Consider the following 20,093-nt stretch of genomic DNA (forward strand, 5'->3'; position numbering starts at 1 on the left):
CTTAGAGTCTTATTCTCTCTTCTTTTAATACTATAATTATCTAATAGCTAAAATTATATTAATATATAATAGATAAAGAGAAATAATATTATTAAGATATAGATTATATATAGATTCTTTATATCTATACTCTAGATTAAGTTATCTAAAGCGCTTAATATTAAGATCTTAGCGCTTATTTTTCCTTTATTTTATTAATATAAATATTAAAGATTAAGCGCTAATTTAGAAAGATATCAAGATACTTTAAAGACTCAATAGCTTTATAAACTATATTATCTAGATTAAGCGAGATTAAATCTATTTATAAAATCTATATAAAGTATATAAATTAAAATTTATTTAAATTAAATTTTAAGATATATTTTAGAATCTAACAAAGATAGATAGAGTAGATAATTCTTAGTATAGCGATATAGTTTTTAATTATATCGCTAGCAACTAGAATATCTATATCGTCGATATACTTAATCTTTAAAGCTTTTATTTCGGGGGTAATAATCTCTTTTATAAGATCGCTATTATAGAAGTAATATAATAGAGAGAAGATCGTCGAGCTCTTAAGGGATCTCGATTTACTATAAAAAGAATTTAAATAAGAAGTCTAAAGCTCTTATTTTTATAGAGCAATTCGAGATAAAACTCTTAACTTAGTTTACAATTATATTATTAATTTTATACTTATAAAGATTATAAAGTAATTAAGAGTAATTAATATTATTAAAGGTTTTAATAATATTTAGATAGAGTAGACTATATACTCGCTTCTATTACTATATAAAGTAGATTTTCTCGATTAATATATAAAGCGTATACTTTATTATATTTTCTTTTTTTCTTCAAAGTAGTTTTTAAGAATAAAGATATACTTCGTTATAAGATAGAGTAGTCGAATTACTATAATTAATTTAAGAGCTTTTTTAAGAGTATTAAATAGCGCGATAGAGCAATAGTACTTAGAAATAGAGTAATCTCTCTTTTCGAGTTTACGAAGAATTATTATAATAAAACTCTTAAAGCTAATAAGATAATACTCTTACTTTAAGTATTTATTAAAAAGTTATATAAGAAACTCTTATAGAGTCGTTAGACTTTATTAAAGTATAATATTAAATAATTTATCTTCTTTAAGACGTTCTAAAGAGAGCGATTTTCGAATTATTATTAAGACTTTCTTTTAAATAATTTTTAAGATTAAGAGTAGCTTTAAATAGATATATTCTTTTAAGTTATCTAGATTAATCGCTAAAGAGCTTAAAAAAGAACCTCTTCATGAGAATAGCTATCTTATTCTTCTTAAGTATTATTATTATTCTTATTAAGGCGTTTTAGATTTAAAATAAATAGCGAAAAGAGTATCGCTTAATTCTATATCCACTTTGTAAGCTTTTATACTTTATCTATATCGCCCGCTACTTCCACGAGCTTAATTCGATAATTCTTTATAAGGCTTATATAAATTATTTATCTCTTTCGCGTCGTTTTAATTATTAACGCGCTTTTCTATTCTAGTTATATAGAGATAACGAGTATTAAAGAAGACTTTAAGCTTCTAATAAAGTCGACGAATATTCTATATTAGCCGGCTTATCTCTTTATACTCTTTATTAAAATTAGATTTTCGAAAGTCTCTCTTTTTATTTTCGAGAGTAATAAGAATAAAAGAGTTATAAATAGTCTTTAGAACCTTTACAAAGAAGAAGTTAAGCCTCTCAAATAAGAATTTCCTTAGAATTTAGAAAATTTAAAATATAAGTTTCTTATTATATAGCGCCCTATTTATTTTAAAGTAGTTATAATTTATCGAAGACTTCGTTATCTTAACTACGATATTTACTTTAATTTCTATTAAATAGTAATTAAACGCGATATTTAGGTCGTTTTATATTCGATATTAAATAACGCGGTTATTTAGATCTTCTATTATAAGGTAGAGATTTAACATATAAGACGTTAAGTTAAGAAACTTAAACGTTTTAATACCTCGAGATAGTTATTATATAAATCGAAATTCGTTTATAATTTCGAGTAATTTGATCGCTCTAGGGCTCGCGTTAATGTAACTTTTTTTCTAGATAGAGTAATAAATATTAAAGTCGCCTATAGCGATAGTTTCTATTATTTAACTCTATCTTAAGCGATAAAAGCGACTATTATTATTTATAGCCCTTTTAAATATCTTTAATAGCCTTTAAAATAATATCTTCTTCGAGATTAATTCGTTTTAATTCTTCGAAGAGATTATATATATTAATTAGGCGGATATTAATATTCTTTAACATTTATATTTAAAGCTAAATCTCTACACTTAAGAATATTAATAAATAAGAATATTATAAGCTAGAAGATACTTACTAGAGAGATATATTTATATATAAAAATATATACTTAACTTCTTTTCTTATTATAGTACTTATTATTCGAGTAATATAGATTATAAGAAAGCCTTAATCGAGTAATAAGTAATTATTACTTATATATTAATCTAGAGTTTCTAGATCGCTATTAGATTATAGTTATATACTTTTAAATTACAAAGAAAGTTCGCTATAATTAAATCTTTTAATCTCTAATAGTTATAAAAGATAATTCTTAATCTTCTACTCTTCGATAGAGGGGGAATTAGCCTAGATATTATCAAGGCTTAAAGATTAAATTATCTCTTAACGTCATATAAAGACGCTACTAACTCTACTATTATTCGTCTTTCTATTACGCTCGCCTTTATAATAAATAGATATTTCGAAGATTAACTTAATAATAAGCGAATAAGTTCTTAGTAATAAGAATTTCGATAAGTTTAATAAAAACAAATTAAGAATAGCGAGGCTTAAGTTATAATAGTAATATCTAGTATAAAAGAGAAGTAAGTTTAAGGTTAGAGTTTCTCAAGATAATTAATATCGAAGGCGATAGCGATATTTAAGAGGCGAGTTAAGTAAGAGAAAGAGTTAATCAAAATCAACTTAAAGATTTATATAATCTCTATATACTCTTAAACTTTCTTTATTAATAATATTTAAACTTATTTCTCTAAAGAGATATATTATAATTCTTTTCGCTTATAATTACTACGTAGATAAGATATTACTAATATTATTAAAGTTTCTCTCGCTTAGCTTCGCGTTATTTACGTTAATCGCTAGCGTATTTAAAAACGCGTCGAATATAGAATCTTTAGAATTTTTACTTTTCTTCTATCTTTTAAAGGGGTATATCGAGATATTCGAATATCTAGTTATTTCTTTTAAGCTTATTATCGTTATAATATAAAGGCTAATATCTATAGAGCTTATCTTTCTCTTATTAAACTCTAACGTCTAAGTTATAATCCTCTTTAAGACTTAACTACAGTATTACTCTCCTTAAGTATATCTCTAAATAAGACTTTTATTAAGATCTGCGGTTAAAAATCCGTATAAGCGCTTCTACGCTAAGGGATTTCCTTCTCTTTTACTATAAGGGGGCTACTTAGACTATTAATATTTAAGAAGAAGACTTATTAAATATCGTAGGGCGGGGTCGTTTATACGGCAATATATTCTTCAGATTTCGAAAAGACCTAGTACTTATTTATCTATTTTTCCGACGTATTTTCTTATTTTCTTCTTTCTTCTCGAGTATATATTCTTTTTTAGATCATATTTAGCTTACTTATAATAATAGTAATAAAGACGCTTAGCTTAATAATTCGCTTTAATATAACCGCGAGCGCTATATCTTTTATATCTTATATCGATATAATAAAAGTACTTTTTATATTTATAGCCCTAGTATTTATAATATTATCTAAAATTAATATCATATATAAAGCGCTTATAGGCGTATATTTAACTTCTTTAAATAAGATCTCTCTTTATTATAAAATTAACGACTTTAAGAGAGCAAAATATAATAATAGCTAATCTATATATTTTTAATAACTTTTAATAATTATATTTTAATAGCTAGTTAATATACTTAATTTTATACGCTTCGATAATATCTAATAGTATAAAATTAAGTTAATCAAGCTTACTCTTTATAATATTCTAAAGCCTTATCACCTAATAGATTTATTATTTCTACTTTAATCATATATATTATTATTATAAAGATATTAGATATAATTAAGACTATAATATCAAAAGGCGATAGTTATAATAATCTCTTTATAAGAAGAAATATATCTTTGACGTAAAAGGTTTCGAGCTAGAAATCGTCGCTTAAAAGCTAACGCGCTAAATAGATAGAAGTTTATAAATTATCTTCTTTAAGATTATAATTTAAGAGTTTTAAAGAGCTTTATAATCTTAGAGTCATTATAAATTACGACATTAATATCGTTTATAATCTTTTAGTCTAAATTATTTCCGCGATATCTAGCCTTAATAGCCTTATTTGTAAGTCTTATAATTATTTTATATTCTAATAACGTATCTATAACGAAGGCGGCGACGTAGTTTGAGAGTTATAATAAAAAATCTATTATTCTCCTCTCTATATTTTTTAGCTTTAGATCTAAGTCTAAATAGCTAATCTATATATTATTATTATTATTATTAAGCTTTACGTCTACTCGCGTTTAAATTCTTCTATAAGAATATTTCTAGAAATCTCTAATAAAACGCCTCGTAGAAGATCTAGAACTTCTCTAATTACTTAGATATTCCAGCGACTTTCGCTTTAATACTATTCTAAATTAAATAACGCGCTTTATTAAATAAGTGAATAATATAATCTTTAAGGTATTTTAGGTAGTTTTCGCTTAAAACCCGATTTTCTAACGGCGATAAAGCTTTAAATATCGTGGTGAGCTTAAAGAGATCTCGAATAAAAGCTTAGAGACTCTAATGTAACTTGCCGTGATGTTTAAGGAAATAAACGCGTCCGTGGTTGTGTAAATTTCAAAAATTGGATTTGATCAAAATAGATGTTCCGGTGCTGGCGCTTGGCCGGGCGTCGTCATTCAAGACTTTCTCTCTCGTTTCTTATTTTGGTGTTTTCTTCAATTGCCCTCCATACTCCGTACCAGAAATCCTCATCCTCCTCTTTGAATGTTACTTCGCTGCAAATACTCTACAGTCCTTTGCTCGGAGCTTCCGTTGCTACTTGAGCTCAAGAGCAGAGACTATGGGCTCCAACCATGCGGGGCTCACTGAGCTCCCCGAGGGGATCTTCTCTCTACTAGATACCGATCTCTACAAGCTGACAATGCAATGCGCCATTCTCAAGTACCTTCCTGACGTTCGTGAGTGCCTAGCATTTTGGTAGTCGAAGCTTCCGCTGATATGGAGCAGGGGTCACATACGCCTTCACGAATAGGACTTCGGACATGCGACTGAACAGGGAGGCCTATCATTGGATCGAGGAACAGGTCAAGAGTACGTCAATACGGTCAATTGGCTGCATGTTCTATGCTGATGTTGGATGATAGAACTAGGAAACATCGCACTCTCTCCAGAGGAGCTTCAGTACCTGAAGGGTACTTGCACCTACTTCAACGACTCCTACCTACGCTTCCTCACCACCTTCCGCTTACAGCCTTCTGAACAAGTCAAAGTCTTGTTCAAACCTCTCAAAGATACTGGCAGCGCACATGACCTGGGAGACATACATTTTGACATTGGGGGCTTATGGTTGCACACAATACTCTATGAAATTCCGCTGCTTGCTCTCACAAGCGAGGCATACTTCCGCTTCTGCGACAAAGACTGGAGTCATACGGGGCAAGAACAAAGAGCGTACACCAAGGGCATCAAGCTGATGGAAAATGGCTGCATGTTTTCGGAATTTGGCACACGACGAAGAAGAGATTACCACACTCACGACCTGGTAATGCAAGGATTGACGAGGGCGGCCAATACTGCGTCAGAGCGAGGATGGAAGGGCAAGTTGAGTGGGACGAGCAATGTTCATTTCGCTATGAGATACGGTGTCCCTCCAGTTGGCACTGTCGCCCACGAGTGGTTCATGGGCATAGCATCCATAACCGATGATTACGAACACGCCAATGAGACTGCCTTGAGATACTGGGTCGGCTGCTTCGGCGAAGGTGTTTTGGGCATAGCACTGACGGACACCTTCGGCACGCCTACCTTTCTCAAAGCTTTCAAAAAGTCTTTACCAACAGTAGCCGAAGCGGAAGTCGATACTGTTGACACTCAATTGCCGTCAGCGCCGCTTCCGGCTATTTCTGCTACTCAAACCGTGGTCGACACCAAGCCTTCTGGGGACCAGCCTCCACATCTTCATGTGACGAACGTGGACCCACCACGCTCGTACGCTCAGACTTTCACAGGGGTCCGCCAAGACTCTGGGAATCCTCTGGAGTTCGTCAAGATGATGCGGGATTTCTATGATAGTGAAGGTATCACGGACAAGAAGACCATAGTGTTCTCGGATTCCCTGAACATCGAGCTGTGTCTTGAGTACATGCAGGCCGCAGAAGAGGCTGGCTTCATTCCTACTTTTGGCATCGGGACTTTCTTGACAAGTAAGTATCTAGAGTCCGGATAAACATTGACCCAGCTGACCCGTCGCAGATGACTTTAATCATCTTTCCACCGGTACAAAGTCCGCACCTCTCAACATCGTCATCAAGATCTCCTCTGCCTCCGGCCGTCCTGCGATCAAAATCAGCGATAATGTTGGAAAGAACACCGGCGATTCAGATACCGTAAACAAGGTCAAGGAGACTCTAGGCTATGTGGAGAGAAAATGGGCTGCTGGTGACGAGAAGACACGGTGGGGAGTCGAGGGTCAGGAAGCAACAACGGCTAACGTGCAGGAATGAGGGATGACGATGTGAGAATCAGGGATCGATATGACTGATGATAATGCGATAGAATAGATGGTGGATAAATAGCTTCAGAAGCTGGCTTCAATAACATCATGCATGACAGTAGCTCCTCACCCCTGGGTCTGAGCTACTCTTTCCTAGGGGGTTCTTGAAGCAATGGCAAACCCCGGTTCTACCATGCCCTGCGGCTCAAACCACCAGCTTCGTAGCCCTTAACCACCATAGGTAGCCATTGGCTCCATCTTGGAAGTTCGTGCCAAACCTGACGGATCTTGAACTCGGGAACATGACAACCGGCATGCTCATCCCTCTCGTGCCTCTCGACGTTTCAAGTTCGCATAGACATACATGCTCTTTGCCCAAAATGAACGTGTCTGCAAGGACTGCTCTTAGGTTTCTTTTCTTTTCTGTTCTGTTCTGTTTCTTTTCTGTTTGAGCCTGAATGATCACATGTAAGAAGACTGGGGCTGGAAATCCTGGCATCTATGCGATGGTTTCGACGCCATCGTGAGCAAGAAGAAAGATACAGCACACGAGCTTCTAGGGATCAGAATTACAAAAAAGGGGTATCGTAGCTTACACCACCGCCGCAGTCATTTATTCGTTCATTCATTCGTTCATTCCTCCTTGTCGAGCACGTCTCCTATCTTCTCCTTCCCGCCCTGGCTGTTCACGTAGCTGAGGTAGCAGTTCCAGCCTGTAGAGACACGCACGCGTTAGCGCTCTTCTTCCCTTCCCTATTCCCTTCCCTTCCCTTCCACCGAGGGGAATCAACGATCGATTGACCGATTGATTGACAGATTGAAACCCCCCACTCACCCAAACTAACCACATTCACCACCAAGACGCGGTGCTCCAGCGGCACGAACCGGAAGTTCACCGCCTGCACCGCCGGCCACACCATCCAGTTCTTCTTCAACGCCTCCCAGTACGTCCCCCGCAGCTTCTCGCCCGGGTCCGTCCCCTCCATCACGGCCATCGACGACAGGAAGCAGAACAGGTTCGTCGACGCGAACACCGTCTGGTCCGTCAGCACGCGCGCGCCGATGGTCAGGTTCGGCGCCGTGGGGAAGTTGATCCGGCGCGCGAGGAAGGAGAACCAGGTCGTGGCGGCGGGGCCGAAGACGGCTGTTTGGTTTCGGGCCGGTTGTCAGTTTGCTGGGGGGTGGATGGGGGAAAAAGGGGGAAGGGGGGGGATGTACCGCCGCCGTATAGGGCCATTCGTCCTGTGCGGGCGAGGTTGTGCTTGGAGGGCCCGACGCGCTCAACCGCTTGCTGCGCCATCACATCGCCCGTTGCGAAGAGTACCTGCTCGCCGTACGTCTTCCGGTCAGTAATTGCAGAAGCTATGGCGACGCATGATACGAATTGGACAGGATCGGGGCAACTGACGGCTGTGGTGATGCTCTGTGTGAGTAGGGGCCGGCGCGCGAGCTTGGTTTGGTACCTGCGATTCGGAGACATTTAGTGATGGGGTCTTTGTCGTAAGGTTGGGGGGACGAAGGGAAAGGGGGGTGGTACCATCGTAACATTGTTGAAGGTTGGTTGTGTATGGGTTCCTCGTACAGTGTGGGAGAAGCTGTCAATGGGGGGGAATACTATGTATGTACAGGAAGATGTGCTGAGGTTGAGAGTCGGAAACAGGGTCAGGATGGAACTCAGGATTCGACCGAATAGGCTCGGCTAGTAGGACGCTAAGCGATCTGACAGCGCGCCAATCGGCGTAAAAAAAAAAAAAAAAAAAAAAAAAAAAAAAAAAAAAAAAGGGCCGCTTCTCAGAAACAAGATTCAAGGGTCCAATCGTTGAAGACCCTGAGATTCGATGCATTATCATCGTTTATCGAGAGAAACAAAACCAGCGTTCAATCGCAAAGGCATGGTATAATGTGTTGATACGTTCTATTACCACATTCGCCTATCCTACATATCTAAAGTAGGCTATTAATAATAGCAGCGCCCGCGGCTTTCTAGAAGTGAAGGCGCAAGATCAAAGAGTAACGAAGCAGCCATCCAAGACGTCCTTCCGGCAGTCTGAAACGCCTTTCTGGTGCTGCAATGGTCCAGCGCAAGAATCCGATGAGGCTCGCAGGCCAATGACAGCTGACGAAAAGGAGAAGTTGGGTGTGCCATGTGATTTTTTTGGGAAAATGCGTGCAACCGAAAGACATGGCAATCAAGTGTTCTTTTTGGTTCCGCCAACCGTCACTCCAACCCCAACACCAACAGCGACCCCGATGATAATGACAATGAGCACTGGGAAGCGTTAGAATTAACCCTGAGAGCAATTGGAGGTACAGCGAAGATAGACTCACCAACAATCCAGAAGCAGATCCACTTCTTTCTCCTCGCAGATCTTGCCTTGACGACAGCTCCATCGAGGTGTTTATTTCCTTGGTCCAGATTGACCACCGTGTTCTCCGTCTTCTCTTCTGTGTTCTGTATAGCAGGCTCTTGCGTAATGACTGCGGCTTCCATGTCCTGGAAGAGCTGGGCGAGCTCCATCATCTGCCGCTCAATCTTTTGAATGGCCTCGTGTCTGCCTTGAACGGCGCGCAGTGCTGATTGTGATTGACCGCGTCGGTTTTGAGAGAGTAGCTGAGAAGGGGATTAGCGGAGTGTTGGGTTTGATACAACAGAATAGCATACAGCTTGACTGAACACCTGGTTATTCGAGGTATCCTGGATAGCCTCTTGAACCTCCTGATCGCTGGCATCTGGTCTGACGATACGGTACTGCCGTTCCATTTGGGCGGATAATTTGTGCCGGAAGTCTTTTTCCACCATTTGGTACTCATTGATGGCACTCTTCAACTTGCGGTCCACCAACCCAACTTGCGGCTTGTTCCTTGGGTCTCCAGACTCCTTTTGTGACTTGATCGTCTTGATACGAGCTGCGAAGCTGCGGTACAGTGTCATCGTGTCGGAGCTTAGCGAGTCGAGCTCGCGATTGGTCTGAGTACCTTGACTCGCGTCTGGGTCATCGATGGCTCGCTGCTGGAGGAAGCGAAGGCGTTCGAGATTCCGTTGGATCGAGTCAATGCCCCGGTCGATGTCTCGGCATTCGTTCAAGATCGCATTGGGATCTCGGCTGGGTTGCGCTCCATATGCACCGGCTTGTCCATTCATGGGTGTCATCTCGACATCATTTCCTCCAACTAGTGACCATTAATTCTCGTCCCAACACTGTCCTCAGCATTGACCTTACCGTAGCCGCCGCCGGTCGCACCCGCACCGGCTGGGTAGGTAGAGCTGCCGCCATTCGTTGTCTGAGCTTGACCGTATCGACCATCGTAGCCTCCCTGTTGCTGTCGCCCTCCATAGGCTTGTTGTGGCGCAGCGGGTTGTGAAGCGTAGGGGTTGCTTGCTTGTTGGGCGTATGGGTTACTGGACTCTTGGTCGTAGCGACCTTCTTGCTGCTCGTATCGGTTTCCTGTCTGCTCGTAGGGATTGGCTTGGCCGTAGCCGCCTCCGCCTCCGCCTCCACTGCTGTAACCACCGTATTGCTGTTGAGGATCACCGGTCAGCACCTGCAGGTTGAAAGTCATTGCAGCGAATCTACTCCCTCAGCGACAGTGTATGTTCGGAGCAGGATTGACCGTTGCGTAATTGATGGAGGAGTAGAAGATGCTTACAGCCATTGCACAGCTCGCTCGGAGTGTTGAGAACAGAAGCCCCTAATTCACGAGCTTCGGACCACGTATCGAGAGTGTGGCCTGGGGGTCCGATGAATATTCGATCGAGGTTTGGAGAAGAGCAGAAGATGGTTGTAAATTGTGTTCTGAATTGATGCCTGATGTTGTTCGTTGAAAAATGTATGACTGAGATGGCAGAACATGCGTAAGAGTGAGACCGAGTTTTGGATCCAACTTGTCCTTACCTAAAATGGATTAGCTTTTTCAGGATGCGATTTCGGGCTAATTACTAATTCATACCCCGAAACTATGAATCCTTACCGAATCATACCCCTAATTACTGAATCATACCCCTAGGGGTATGATTCAGTAATTTGTCATTACTTGGGGTATGATTCGGTAATTTGCCATTCATGATAAAAATCGCAAAGGAGAAAATCCGCGATCTGGGCCATCCGACCATAGAAAAGAGGAAATATCTCCGACCGTATTCAATGGGTAACCTACCAGCTTAAATACATCAGACGAAAGCCGAGTGGGTGTTAGCAGCAGCCCCCAGGGGGGCCCTATTTGTAGCTGTCAAGCGCAGACACCCCCGGGACCAGGCTTTTTCTGCGCTTGACAGCCAGACACCCCTATTTGGACCTAAATAGGGCCCCCGTGGGGGCTGCTAACAGTGGGCTAAATTTGGCCCCCCAGCCTATCTACACCCAGTCTGTGACTCTCATACACAGTCTTCACTCCCAATAGTCTACACAGCAAGTTTGGTAAATTACCAAATCATACCCCAAGCAATTAATCCTTACCGAATCATACCCCAAATTTTGGTGTAGGGGTATGATTCAGTAATTGGGGTATGATTCGGTAAGGATTCATAGTTTCGGGGTATGATTCGGTAATTAGCCCATGCGATTTCGCTCAATTTACCAGAGGTCGTCCACATTTCTGCTATACCTTACATTTATACCAACGATTTACGACTGCGCACAAAGGCCAGCCTGTGTTGAGGCTGTTCGGCATGTATTGCTTCCTTGAAACTACCATATACTCGGTTCAAGCCCTCCTTGGGTGCCTAGCAGAGGACTTGCTCGCTCCACGTCTACCTGCTGCGCCTTTGTCTACTATTCTTAGCAGATCCAGCATCTCTCCACTCCTACGGAGGTCGGCACCAAAAGTCCTGGACAGCGCTAAAATACTTGGCACTCTTGGCATTCTTGGCACTTTCTGTATAGTTACAGTTATTTAATAATAATGCTTTATATAATTATATATATACTTATTAGCTCGCTCGACGAAGTTATATAATCGTATATTACCTCTTCTATAATCTTTTCTATACTCGTTATTATCTTTAAGATATATTATCTTTATAATATATTATATATCTTAATATTCGCTCTATTTACTTCTAAATTCTCTTTTAAGTAAATTTATAATTTTAATAATATAGTTATTATCTTTTAACTTTCTTATAAGTTTTTAATATATCTTTTTAAGTAATATAACGTTTTATTTATAATTAAGAAGACTTAGTAAGTATTTAAATTCGAGTCTTATAACTTATTATTATAATTAATACTTTAAGTATTAGATATATTAATAAAAGATAATTAAGATAGAGAGTAATAAGAAGATTTCTATTTATTATACTATATAAATGAGACTTATATATTAAAAGTCTTTATACTCTTTCTCTATTTCTCTATATTATAATTAGTACTTTAATATTATTACTATTATATATTCTATTAATATCGCTATTATATATATATTTCGCATATATATACTTCGTATATATATACTCCGTATATATACACTACGTCGCTATTATATAGAGCACTGGTACTCATTAAAATAAAGAATAATGATGCTATCCATGAAATTTGGAAGTATGCCAAGCACTCAGCCCTACCTGGACCCTTGTCTTGGCATGTCCAGGACTTTTGGTGCCGACCTCCGTACAACATGGAATATCACAAGGCTGCGAAAATTGAGAGGAATGGGGATTCAGGCTTCCTTGTGCAAACATTGGCCCTGAATTGACAATGACTGCTGCCTTGAATTGCAGCCTTTTCGGGCAAGCTGTCAAAAAAGTCCGCAGTCTGGGACGTCGATTCTATTTCTCTTTGCGCCGCGATTGCGATTTTTATCCAGGGTTGCGCAACTTTGAATCTAGAACAGCGACATAATATTCATCGTTAATGCTCATGCCGCCGCATTGTTTAGGATCTGTACCTTTTCCAATGCGACTCCCCTTGGGTACTCACCTGCACTCCAATGATCCAGCAGCGGTCTGTGTGTATTCATGGCTATCCGAACCCTTTTCCAATATGCGGTGTCCGATCCTCTTCTGCTACTCAAACAACCGTTCAAAACTCCCGTCCCCACCACCAACCCAGCTTGCACAACATCAGAATCCATATCCAAGAAGTGATAATGCGTCACAAACTCCGCAATGGCCCTGACTGCCTCCTTCCACATTCCCCAAGTCATGCTACGACCCGGATGCAGTAGCAGTCTCACATCAACAGAACCCTACTGCCGTTCCCGCCACCCCATGACCTCCTCCGAAGCATGTGTCTTTACATCCCTCGCGGCGCTCTGCAGTGAACTGTAAACATCGTAATCGGCGATGATCTGGGCGCCGTAGTCGTAAAACTTGAGGATTTGGGAGGAGCCGGCTGGTCTGTAGTAGCAAGGGTTTCGGTGGTTTTATACTGCGGCACGTAAGTTTTCTCTTATTCCATATACGATCGAGCATCAGTTGCACCTTTCCAGCTCCTTTGAGGAGTTCAGGAGAAATTCGTGCGTCACATTGAAAGTCTCGCTGCTGAACAGCGCTGGGGAGGATGTCGGAAGACGAAGTGATGTTGTGAGGACGGGAGCACACAGCTGAAGATGCACAATGAAGTAAACACATTTTGCCACCTGCTATCGAGACGATGTGCCCAATCAAAGGATTTAGGAAATGAAAACGGCTGTTGCAAGGTTTTGGCATACCTTCCCCTTTGGTCGCATCGCCTCTGTGAGAGTTTGCGCCTAGCGCCTGTTTGTTGCCAGCGAGCTATACATCCGTCGCCAGGATGGGATACTGTCATTGTTATGCAAAGTCGCCTTCTCCCGGAGCTATACGTGATCTAGTCTAAAGCTGGCTCGTAAAGCCAAAGAATCGGCTTCCGGCCTTGAGATCTGTAAACAAACCCAGACATTGTCAGCGTCGGGGAACCGTTCTTACACATGAAAGAAGGCAGAAATCGCACAGCATGAGGACAACCACAAGATTGAGATACGGCTTCCGAGAAGTTGCTTGCTGCTTTTCTGCACTTGAAGAGCTTGCGACATGGGTATCTGAACCACTGATCTATCGTCGCCTCGTCGTCATCGGTTGAGAAAGAGGCAATTGGGCAGATCCGTTTAGGTTGCAATTCCTTTTGCTTTGAGCCTTGAGACTCGGGAAGCTCAACGTCACGTAAAGATCAAAGGGTTTGGGCCTATGACATTAATTCTTGCAGATCGGGAAAATCTGGCTTGGAATCTCTGAACGCTTCGGCTGGACCTCTCAGCTTGGTATTGTGTTCGGCTCTCATGTGCAAAGAACTATGAGGTCTTGGTGAAAGGCCTTGAACACGCTCCAACTTCTTCGGCCGATTTTTGTCTTCTTCTTGTGTCATCGCGGCATTACGTGGCTTGTTTGCGCCCAGGCTTGAACGGCTAGAATACGCCAAAGGCAGGGTCGTCTCGACTCTTTGAGATGAGCAGTAGTAGCTGTGCTAGTCGCTGCTAAAACAGACAACGGCGCCGCAAGCAGAGGAGCGTTGGACGACATGAAACGGCGAGATAAGGTCTCTCGGCAGAACACAGAGCAATAAACGACCAGGAACAGGCTTATGTAGTGCATCAAATAGCTGAGAGATCCCGCCAGCGCGACCGATCTTATGTAAAAGACCACCAATCATTGGCTAAACATCCGCAATTTCCAGCCGATTGAGGTCCACAGGAGCTGGAATAAAAAAGAACCTGTCCGCTCTGGCCTTGCTACTGAGGGATTGGCAGTCTCATCGAGCACCAAAGCTTGTCTTTCAACAGCAAAACTTTCCATGTCACAATTTCTTTTCTTGAGCAGACCTGACATTTTGTAGCACCAAATTTGATCGTAAACTTTGTTAGTCAAAAATCACTGCGTTGCAAAGAAAGTAGTTTTGGTGATGTTCAGGATAGGTATAGTAACTAATGACATAGAAGCAGAGCTTGGGTTCTATCTTTTCGCCGCAGAACCTTACCTTGAAACCGCTCAGAATGATTTGATAGGGACAGCAGGGACTTCAAGTTCACCTGGTCTTATTTCCGGCAGTGGAATACTCTAAAACACACTAAACACAAGATGCAGCGCTAATTGCGGGCCGTTTTAATGGCCCCTCGGGCATATCTCGGATACTGAGCCTACTAGACGAAACCTCTGTACCTTTAGATATTTCGTTTGGCCTCACTGCCCGGTGCAGTCTCTTGTTCTCTTCTATTCCTGGTCACACCCATACTCTCTTCACCATCTTGAACTACCTTCGACACCGTTGGCGTACTCAGTCAAAAGAGCTAGATTCACCGAGGCCTCAGCGCCGTCTAGACCTCACGTCTCTCAACACTGACTTCTACTCACTTCTTCCGCCTCCCGCACTCTACCCCCTGCCATGTCCAAACCCGTCACTGCGTCTGCCACACTCAAGTCTAGCTCGCCCGTCCCCCTCGACACCATCCCAATCTCACCTGCAAACGAGAACGCCGACCCGAACATGACTTCGGAAGACGGAGCCACCACAAGCAGTGGCGCTGCGAAGTCGGGAGACGAGCAAGTCACCGTCTTTCATGATCCAGAGAACTTCAACGTCAAACATCCCCTGATGCATGAGTGGACTCTTTGGTTCACTAAGCCACCGAGTGGGAAGGTAATACAGGCCACCTGTGAGAGCTTGACTGTGCTTCCAGTGCTGACGATGCAAAGGGCGACAACTGGAACGATCTACTTAAGGAAGTTGTCACCTTCGATTCTGTGGAAGAGTTCTGGGGCGTCTATGTGAGTCTACAGCTCGGTCCCCGCTACCACCTTCCGATACAGCACTCGCTGACCTCAATCCTCCTCTACGCAGAATAACATTACTCCCACTTCCGAGCTCGCGCTGAAGTCAGACTACCATCTTTTCAAAAAAGGCATCCGCCCAGAGTGGGAGGACCCTCAAAATAAGCATGGAGGCAGGTTTTCGCTCAACCTATTGTACATCCTAGGCTGATGCTTGCTGTTACAGGGAAATGGAGCTACCAATTCAAGGGTGGGTATACAGATACCAGACCCCCCCCTTCCCGACAGATGTGCTGACCAAGCCTCCCCCAGACAAACGTAGCGCCCCCATCGACGAACTCTGGCTCCATGTGATGCTCGCAGCCATCGGCGAAACCCTCGAGAACAGCGACGATGACGGCGAGGTCATGGGTGTGGTGGTCAACGTACGCAAGGGCTTCTACCGTGTTGGGCTATGGACCAAGACGGTCGGAAAGAGCGTGCCAGGAGGTGGAGAGGGAGACGTTGCCGGGGGTAAAGGTCGGAGCCCGGAGAAGAGCAAGGATGTCCTGCTTGGTCTGGGGAAGAAGTTCAAAGAGGTCTTGAAGTTGAAGGATGCGGAGGTCGTGGAGTTTTCGGGGCACACGGAGAGTGCGCATAGCGGTAGCACGAGGGCGAAGGCGAAGCACACGGTCTGATGGATGTGGTGGTGTCGGAATTCGAAAAAAATAGCATGATATTACGGCTTCTGGCGAGCGGCTTCGAGCATATGCTAGGCGGCCATGAAGACGAAAAGCACCTCATTGAGGATCATGATAGCGATTTGAGCACGCATTGTGCTCCTAGCCTAGACTAAATACTTTGCAAATCCAATACCCATCTGAAGCATCTGCCAATCAATTGAAAGTGGCTTGAGGCATCAATATTCGCCTGCTTCCGTCTCAGAAGAGCGGGAAGGTCGTCGACGAGGGTTTTTTCGATGCCGCACACAACGTCGATGATGGGGAATCGACTTTGCCAATAGACTGTGAAAAGGATCAAAGGGTTTCCTTTGAGCGGATTATAGAGATGCACTCTATGGGAAATATGGACATCAAGTGCTTCATTCCTCCATTTGGGACATCCACCGGGCCCTTTTCGCGATTACAGAACCGGCGTCTAGCCGATGCAAGGGCTTGGTACCGCTGATAAAATATTGCTTGTAGGCCTTGAAGATCCAAAAGATCCTACAAATGGGTGGAAGGCCATGCAATGTTGACAGTGTCTCAACCCTTTTTTTGGATCTCATTCACATTCGAGGTGCACGTCCGACTCCGAAATCCGTCAACGTTCGATGGTCTGTTGAACCGAGCGGCTTGCGGAAATGGTTTGGAGACCCAGGGCCAATGCGTGGACTTTATGCCCGTTCTACCAAACGCATGGAATTGTGCATGAGCAAAAAGAGGTCTGGTGCTCGACATTCATCTTCAGGGTTCATGCGGCTGTTGTAGGTCGCCAGCGGGCATTGCCCCATGTCGACTTTCCATGCAAGATATTCCTAGCGCGTTGTGGCTTTCCTACATTGCGTCCATGTGCCTGTCTAGGACAAACCAATCGCAGGGGCAAGAGGCCGCCAAAGATAGTAGCGGCGGAAAATCATGGTCGAGAGCGAGAGAGGAGAGGAGGGCTGGTGACAATGTGGGTGAGGAGGATAAGCTATGAGGAGTCATCCTCTTTCTCTGTCAGCTGGTTCTATTTTCTGTAGAGCCCACAATTAGCGATACCCTAGAGAATGAGGCGAGAAACCCTACCTAAGCAAAATGGTAGTGCGAACCGAGTCCAGCGGGTTTAGCTGATTGCATCGGAATGGCTTCTCAGCTAATCCCTCGCTGTCCCCTTGTTCCACTGGCTCTGAGAGATCGGAAAAGAGCTGAGACTCCCTGGTCGAAAGCGAACTGAGGATCTAGTTCTCGATTGCTCTCCGAGACCCGCTTAGCACCAATGATGTCGAGCGCAAGGTGGCAGAATCCAGCGCGCAGGAGCTAGTCATTGACAAAGACCCGCATGAGGTTGTCCGATACTGCCTGCCTGAAAGCGCCCAGGTAGCCATTGTCCAACACAGCGAGGTCGCCCGCTTTCAGATGGAACTGATTGGCGAGCGCGGAGGCGTTGTCGTCTTTGCACCATTGCGCCGCTGCTTCGTATGCCGACCCTGCTTTTGGCTTGTCCCATAGCTATTGGTATAGCTCGGCTAGGAGTTGCTTTTGCGGCGCTGCTCTTCGGAAAGTGCCTTTGAAAGAATAGTGGCGGATAACTTGGAGCTTGGGAGAGACATTTGGGATCGCGTAGTGATGAGCATCTCACAAGCCGCCAGGGTCTGAGATGACGAAGGAGATCTTGCTCATTAAAAAGGTATTGGTTACTTTGGCTACCAGGACAAAGATCGAATGGAGGTTATCGGTTTGCCGTTTTTGAAAGAAGACCAGTGGAGAATACTATGGGATTGTATGAGAGAAGATGGTTTGAAAGGCTTTTGGTGGTCCAGGAGGTTGCGATGCCCAATCACGTGATGGAACCATTAGGACCGGGGCCATGCCATTGGTACCGGATCCAGTATCTTGGATTTAATAGAGAAGTGGGCATGTCCTTGTGTCCGAGCGGAGAGAATCAATATGTGTCATATGTGGATCAGCCAAGATCCCGTGGCAAGAAATCATCGAGTGCTCGGAATTCTTACATGGCACGGGAATGTCAACCAGCCTATACGAACTGAAGAGAGATGAGCCCCTGGAAATACGCAGCCAGGCTTTTGGACAGGACCATTAAATTTATTGCGCATGGTCAAAGCTTGTGTACGGAGGTTGGTCATGCATCATGATGCGACTGGGTGGGACACTCGGGCTGATGCTGGAGCGTGGTTTCGAACCCATTGAGGAAGCTGCTTAACAGGCCAAAGCAAGAAGCATCAACAGGGAGTTCAGACAGACATTGGAAGAAATGGCTGACTCGTCCTAACTTAGAATATCAGACCCATCGAGTGAAGTTTGGATTTGGTAGGACAAACCGCGCGGAGCTCTTCGAAGAATTCGCCCGATACAACGCACGGTTGAGAGAACTGCTCGATACGAGTGACCAGTCAGCAGCACTCAAGCAGTCCCGCCAACAAATTAGGAACTCAGCCGTCAAGAAAATACTGTGGAAAATCTGGCGGCATGCTGCAAGTCTTCACGACCTCTTGGGTCAGGCTTGGTGCTGTCAATGCAAGCATTTGCATCGCGCTTGTCTACTCTTACACCATGAGACAAATGTGAAGCGTATCGAGTTTAGTATCTGCTTCCTATACGCTCCGAACCTGGTCGCTGATCGTTGCCCATGGAGATGGAAAGAGGTGAATGCCCAGCATATCAACCACGACATCTCAGAATCAAACATGTCCTTAGAGGTATTTCAGAACTTTATGCCACAATCACCGGTTCCAAAACCGCCTTCTAAATCTTCAATGCGGGATCCAAACCTTTCAACACTACCTTCTCGTCCGAGAGTCAGCTGGACCAACACACCGCCTCCCGTAGTGGACTCGACACCACGAGCCACGGGGCCCACAGTGATTACTGACCTGTGCTCCACTATAGCTTCCTGTGATCCTGCTAGTAATATCTTTGGACTCCTAGAAGGCGACGAGGACTCATATATCCTTCAGCGAGGAGCGAAGACGAAACCGCCCGGACAAGCATATCAAACGGTGTCTCTCGAGAGCCTGTTGAACAGAAGCTCTGGTTTTCTATTGGACCGTCGGCAACAATATCGAATTGCCTACATCCTCGCATCATCTCCCCCGCATTGTTTTTGCAATATTGAGAGCGACCTGCAGAACAGGAAGCGGAAGTTTGACCTAATTGATCTAGGGAATTAATACTCCGTACACTCGGTCAAAACCTGGAAGGCAAGAGTGAAGGGAGGGGTACCATCTCTCTATTCAACTTGCCCCGCCCTATCTCCTCATGATCACCAACCCATCCTCCCAACCCACCCAAACCCAACCCACCGCCACCCAAGTACCCAACAACCCATCGACCCACCACAATGCCTGCCCCAGATCCATCCTCCTTCTCCAGAACAACAGCAGGCAAAGAGGTCGCTGAAGCCCTTGCCACAGACGTCGTCGGCAAGACCAGTCAGTCACTCTCCTCACTTCATCACTTGGGCCCCTCGCCGACCGAAGAAAACGCACTCACCGTCACCGTCGCCGTCCCCGGCGCCGGCAAAGGCGGTCTCGGCGCGCAGACCCGCCCCGCCCTCCCATCTTCTCCTCGCCTCGCCGCCCGCACGGAATCCAAGATCGCGCCCGTGGTCGAGTCGATCAGAAAATTTTCATTTCGGCACCGATGCGCGAATTGTGGAACTCGATCGCAATGACCTGGCGAGACAGCGGATGGGATGGATGGCTGGCGCGGTCGATAGGATTGGCGTCGTCTTGATGTATGATGCGGACGGGTATCTTGGCGACGGGGGTGTATGGCGAGATGGCGGATGGCATGAGAGGCTGTTTGGCGCTCGTCGTGTTGGGTCGTTTTTGTTGAAAGACTTTCGAGTATAGTCAGCAGCACTTTCGTGGGGTCCGTGGGGGGGGGGAAACGAAGATTGTAGGTGT

General features: G+C 43.6%; 6 protein-coding genes across 6 annotated transcripts; 4 read left to right on the forward strand and 2 right to left on the reverse strand.

The window, feature by feature from the left end:
* Positions 1-5,112: 5,112 nt before the first annotated feature.
* HO173_007063 (uncharacterized protein) lies at positions 5,113-6,775 on the forward strand (the record flags this gene model as incomplete). Its single annotated transcript, XM_037308968.1, has 4 exons — positions 5,113-5,230; positions 5,280-5,363; positions 5,417-6,475; positions 6,525-6,775. The coding sequence occupies 4 exons, from the start codon at positions 5,113-5,115 to the stop codon at positions 6,773-6,775; spliced, it is 1,512 nt and encodes a 503-aa protein (XP_037164232.1).
* A 623-nt stretch (positions 6,776-7,398) lies between these two features.
* On the reverse strand, positions 7,399-8,313 carry HO173_007064 (uncharacterized protein; the record flags this gene model as incomplete). Its single annotated transcript, XM_037308969.1, has 5 exons — positions 7,399-7,478; positions 7,601-7,909; positions 7,984-8,089; positions 8,174-8,228; positions 8,303-8,313. The coding sequence occupies 5 exons, from the start codon at positions 8,311-8,313 to the stop codon at positions 7,399-7,401; spliced, it is 561 nt and encodes a 186-aa protein (XP_037164233.1).
* A 641-nt stretch (positions 8,314-8,954) lies between these two features.
* On the reverse strand, positions 8,955-10,326 carry HO173_007065 (uncharacterized protein; the record flags this gene model as incomplete). The annotated part of the gene is made up of 4 exons (XM_037308970.1): positions 8,955-9,034; positions 9,094-9,376; positions 9,428-9,936; positions 9,987-10,326. 4 exons carry the CDS (start codon positions 10,324-10,326, stop codon positions 8,955-8,957), a joined length of 1,212 nt encoding a protein of 403 aa, XP_037164234.1.
* Positions 10,327-15,098: 4,772 nt separating this feature from the next.
* Positions 15,099-16,161, forward strand: HO173_007066 (uncharacterized protein; the record flags this gene model as incomplete). Its single annotated transcript, XM_037308971.1, has 5 exons — positions 15,099-15,353; positions 15,410-15,481; positions 15,555-15,657; positions 15,711-15,734; positions 15,797-16,161. The coding sequence occupies 5 exons, from the start codon at positions 15,099-15,101 to the stop codon at positions 16,159-16,161; spliced, it is 819 nt and encodes a 272-aa protein (XP_037164235.1).
* Positions 16,162-17,032: 871 nt separating this feature from the next.
* HO173_007067 (uncharacterized protein) lies at positions 17,033-17,676 on the forward strand (the record flags this gene model as incomplete). The annotated part of the gene is made up of 2 exons (XM_037308972.1): positions 17,033-17,140; positions 17,410-17,676. The coding sequence occupies 2 exons, from the start codon at positions 17,033-17,035 to the stop codon at positions 17,674-17,676; spliced, it is 375 nt and encodes a 124-aa protein (XP_037164236.1).
* A 640-nt stretch (positions 17,677-18,316) lies between these two features.
* HO173_007068 (uncharacterized protein) lies at positions 18,317-19,858 on the forward strand (the record flags this gene model as incomplete). The annotated part of the gene is made up of 3 exons (XM_037308973.1): positions 18,317-18,329; positions 18,463-19,233; positions 19,599-19,858. The coding sequence occupies 3 exons, from the start codon at positions 18,317-18,319 to the stop codon at positions 19,856-19,858; spliced, it is 1,044 nt and encodes a 347-aa protein (XP_037164237.1).
* Positions 19,859-20,093: the final 235 nt, after the last annotated feature.

Source organism: Letharia columbiana (assembly GCF_014066305.1).
Source record: "Letharia columbiana isolate WasteWater2 chromosome Unknown Sc0000022_s0, whole genome shotgun sequence".
Classification (NCBI taxonomy): domain Eukaryota; kingdom Fungi; phylum Ascomycota; class Lecanoromycetes; order Lecanorales; family Parmeliaceae; genus Letharia; species Letharia columbiana.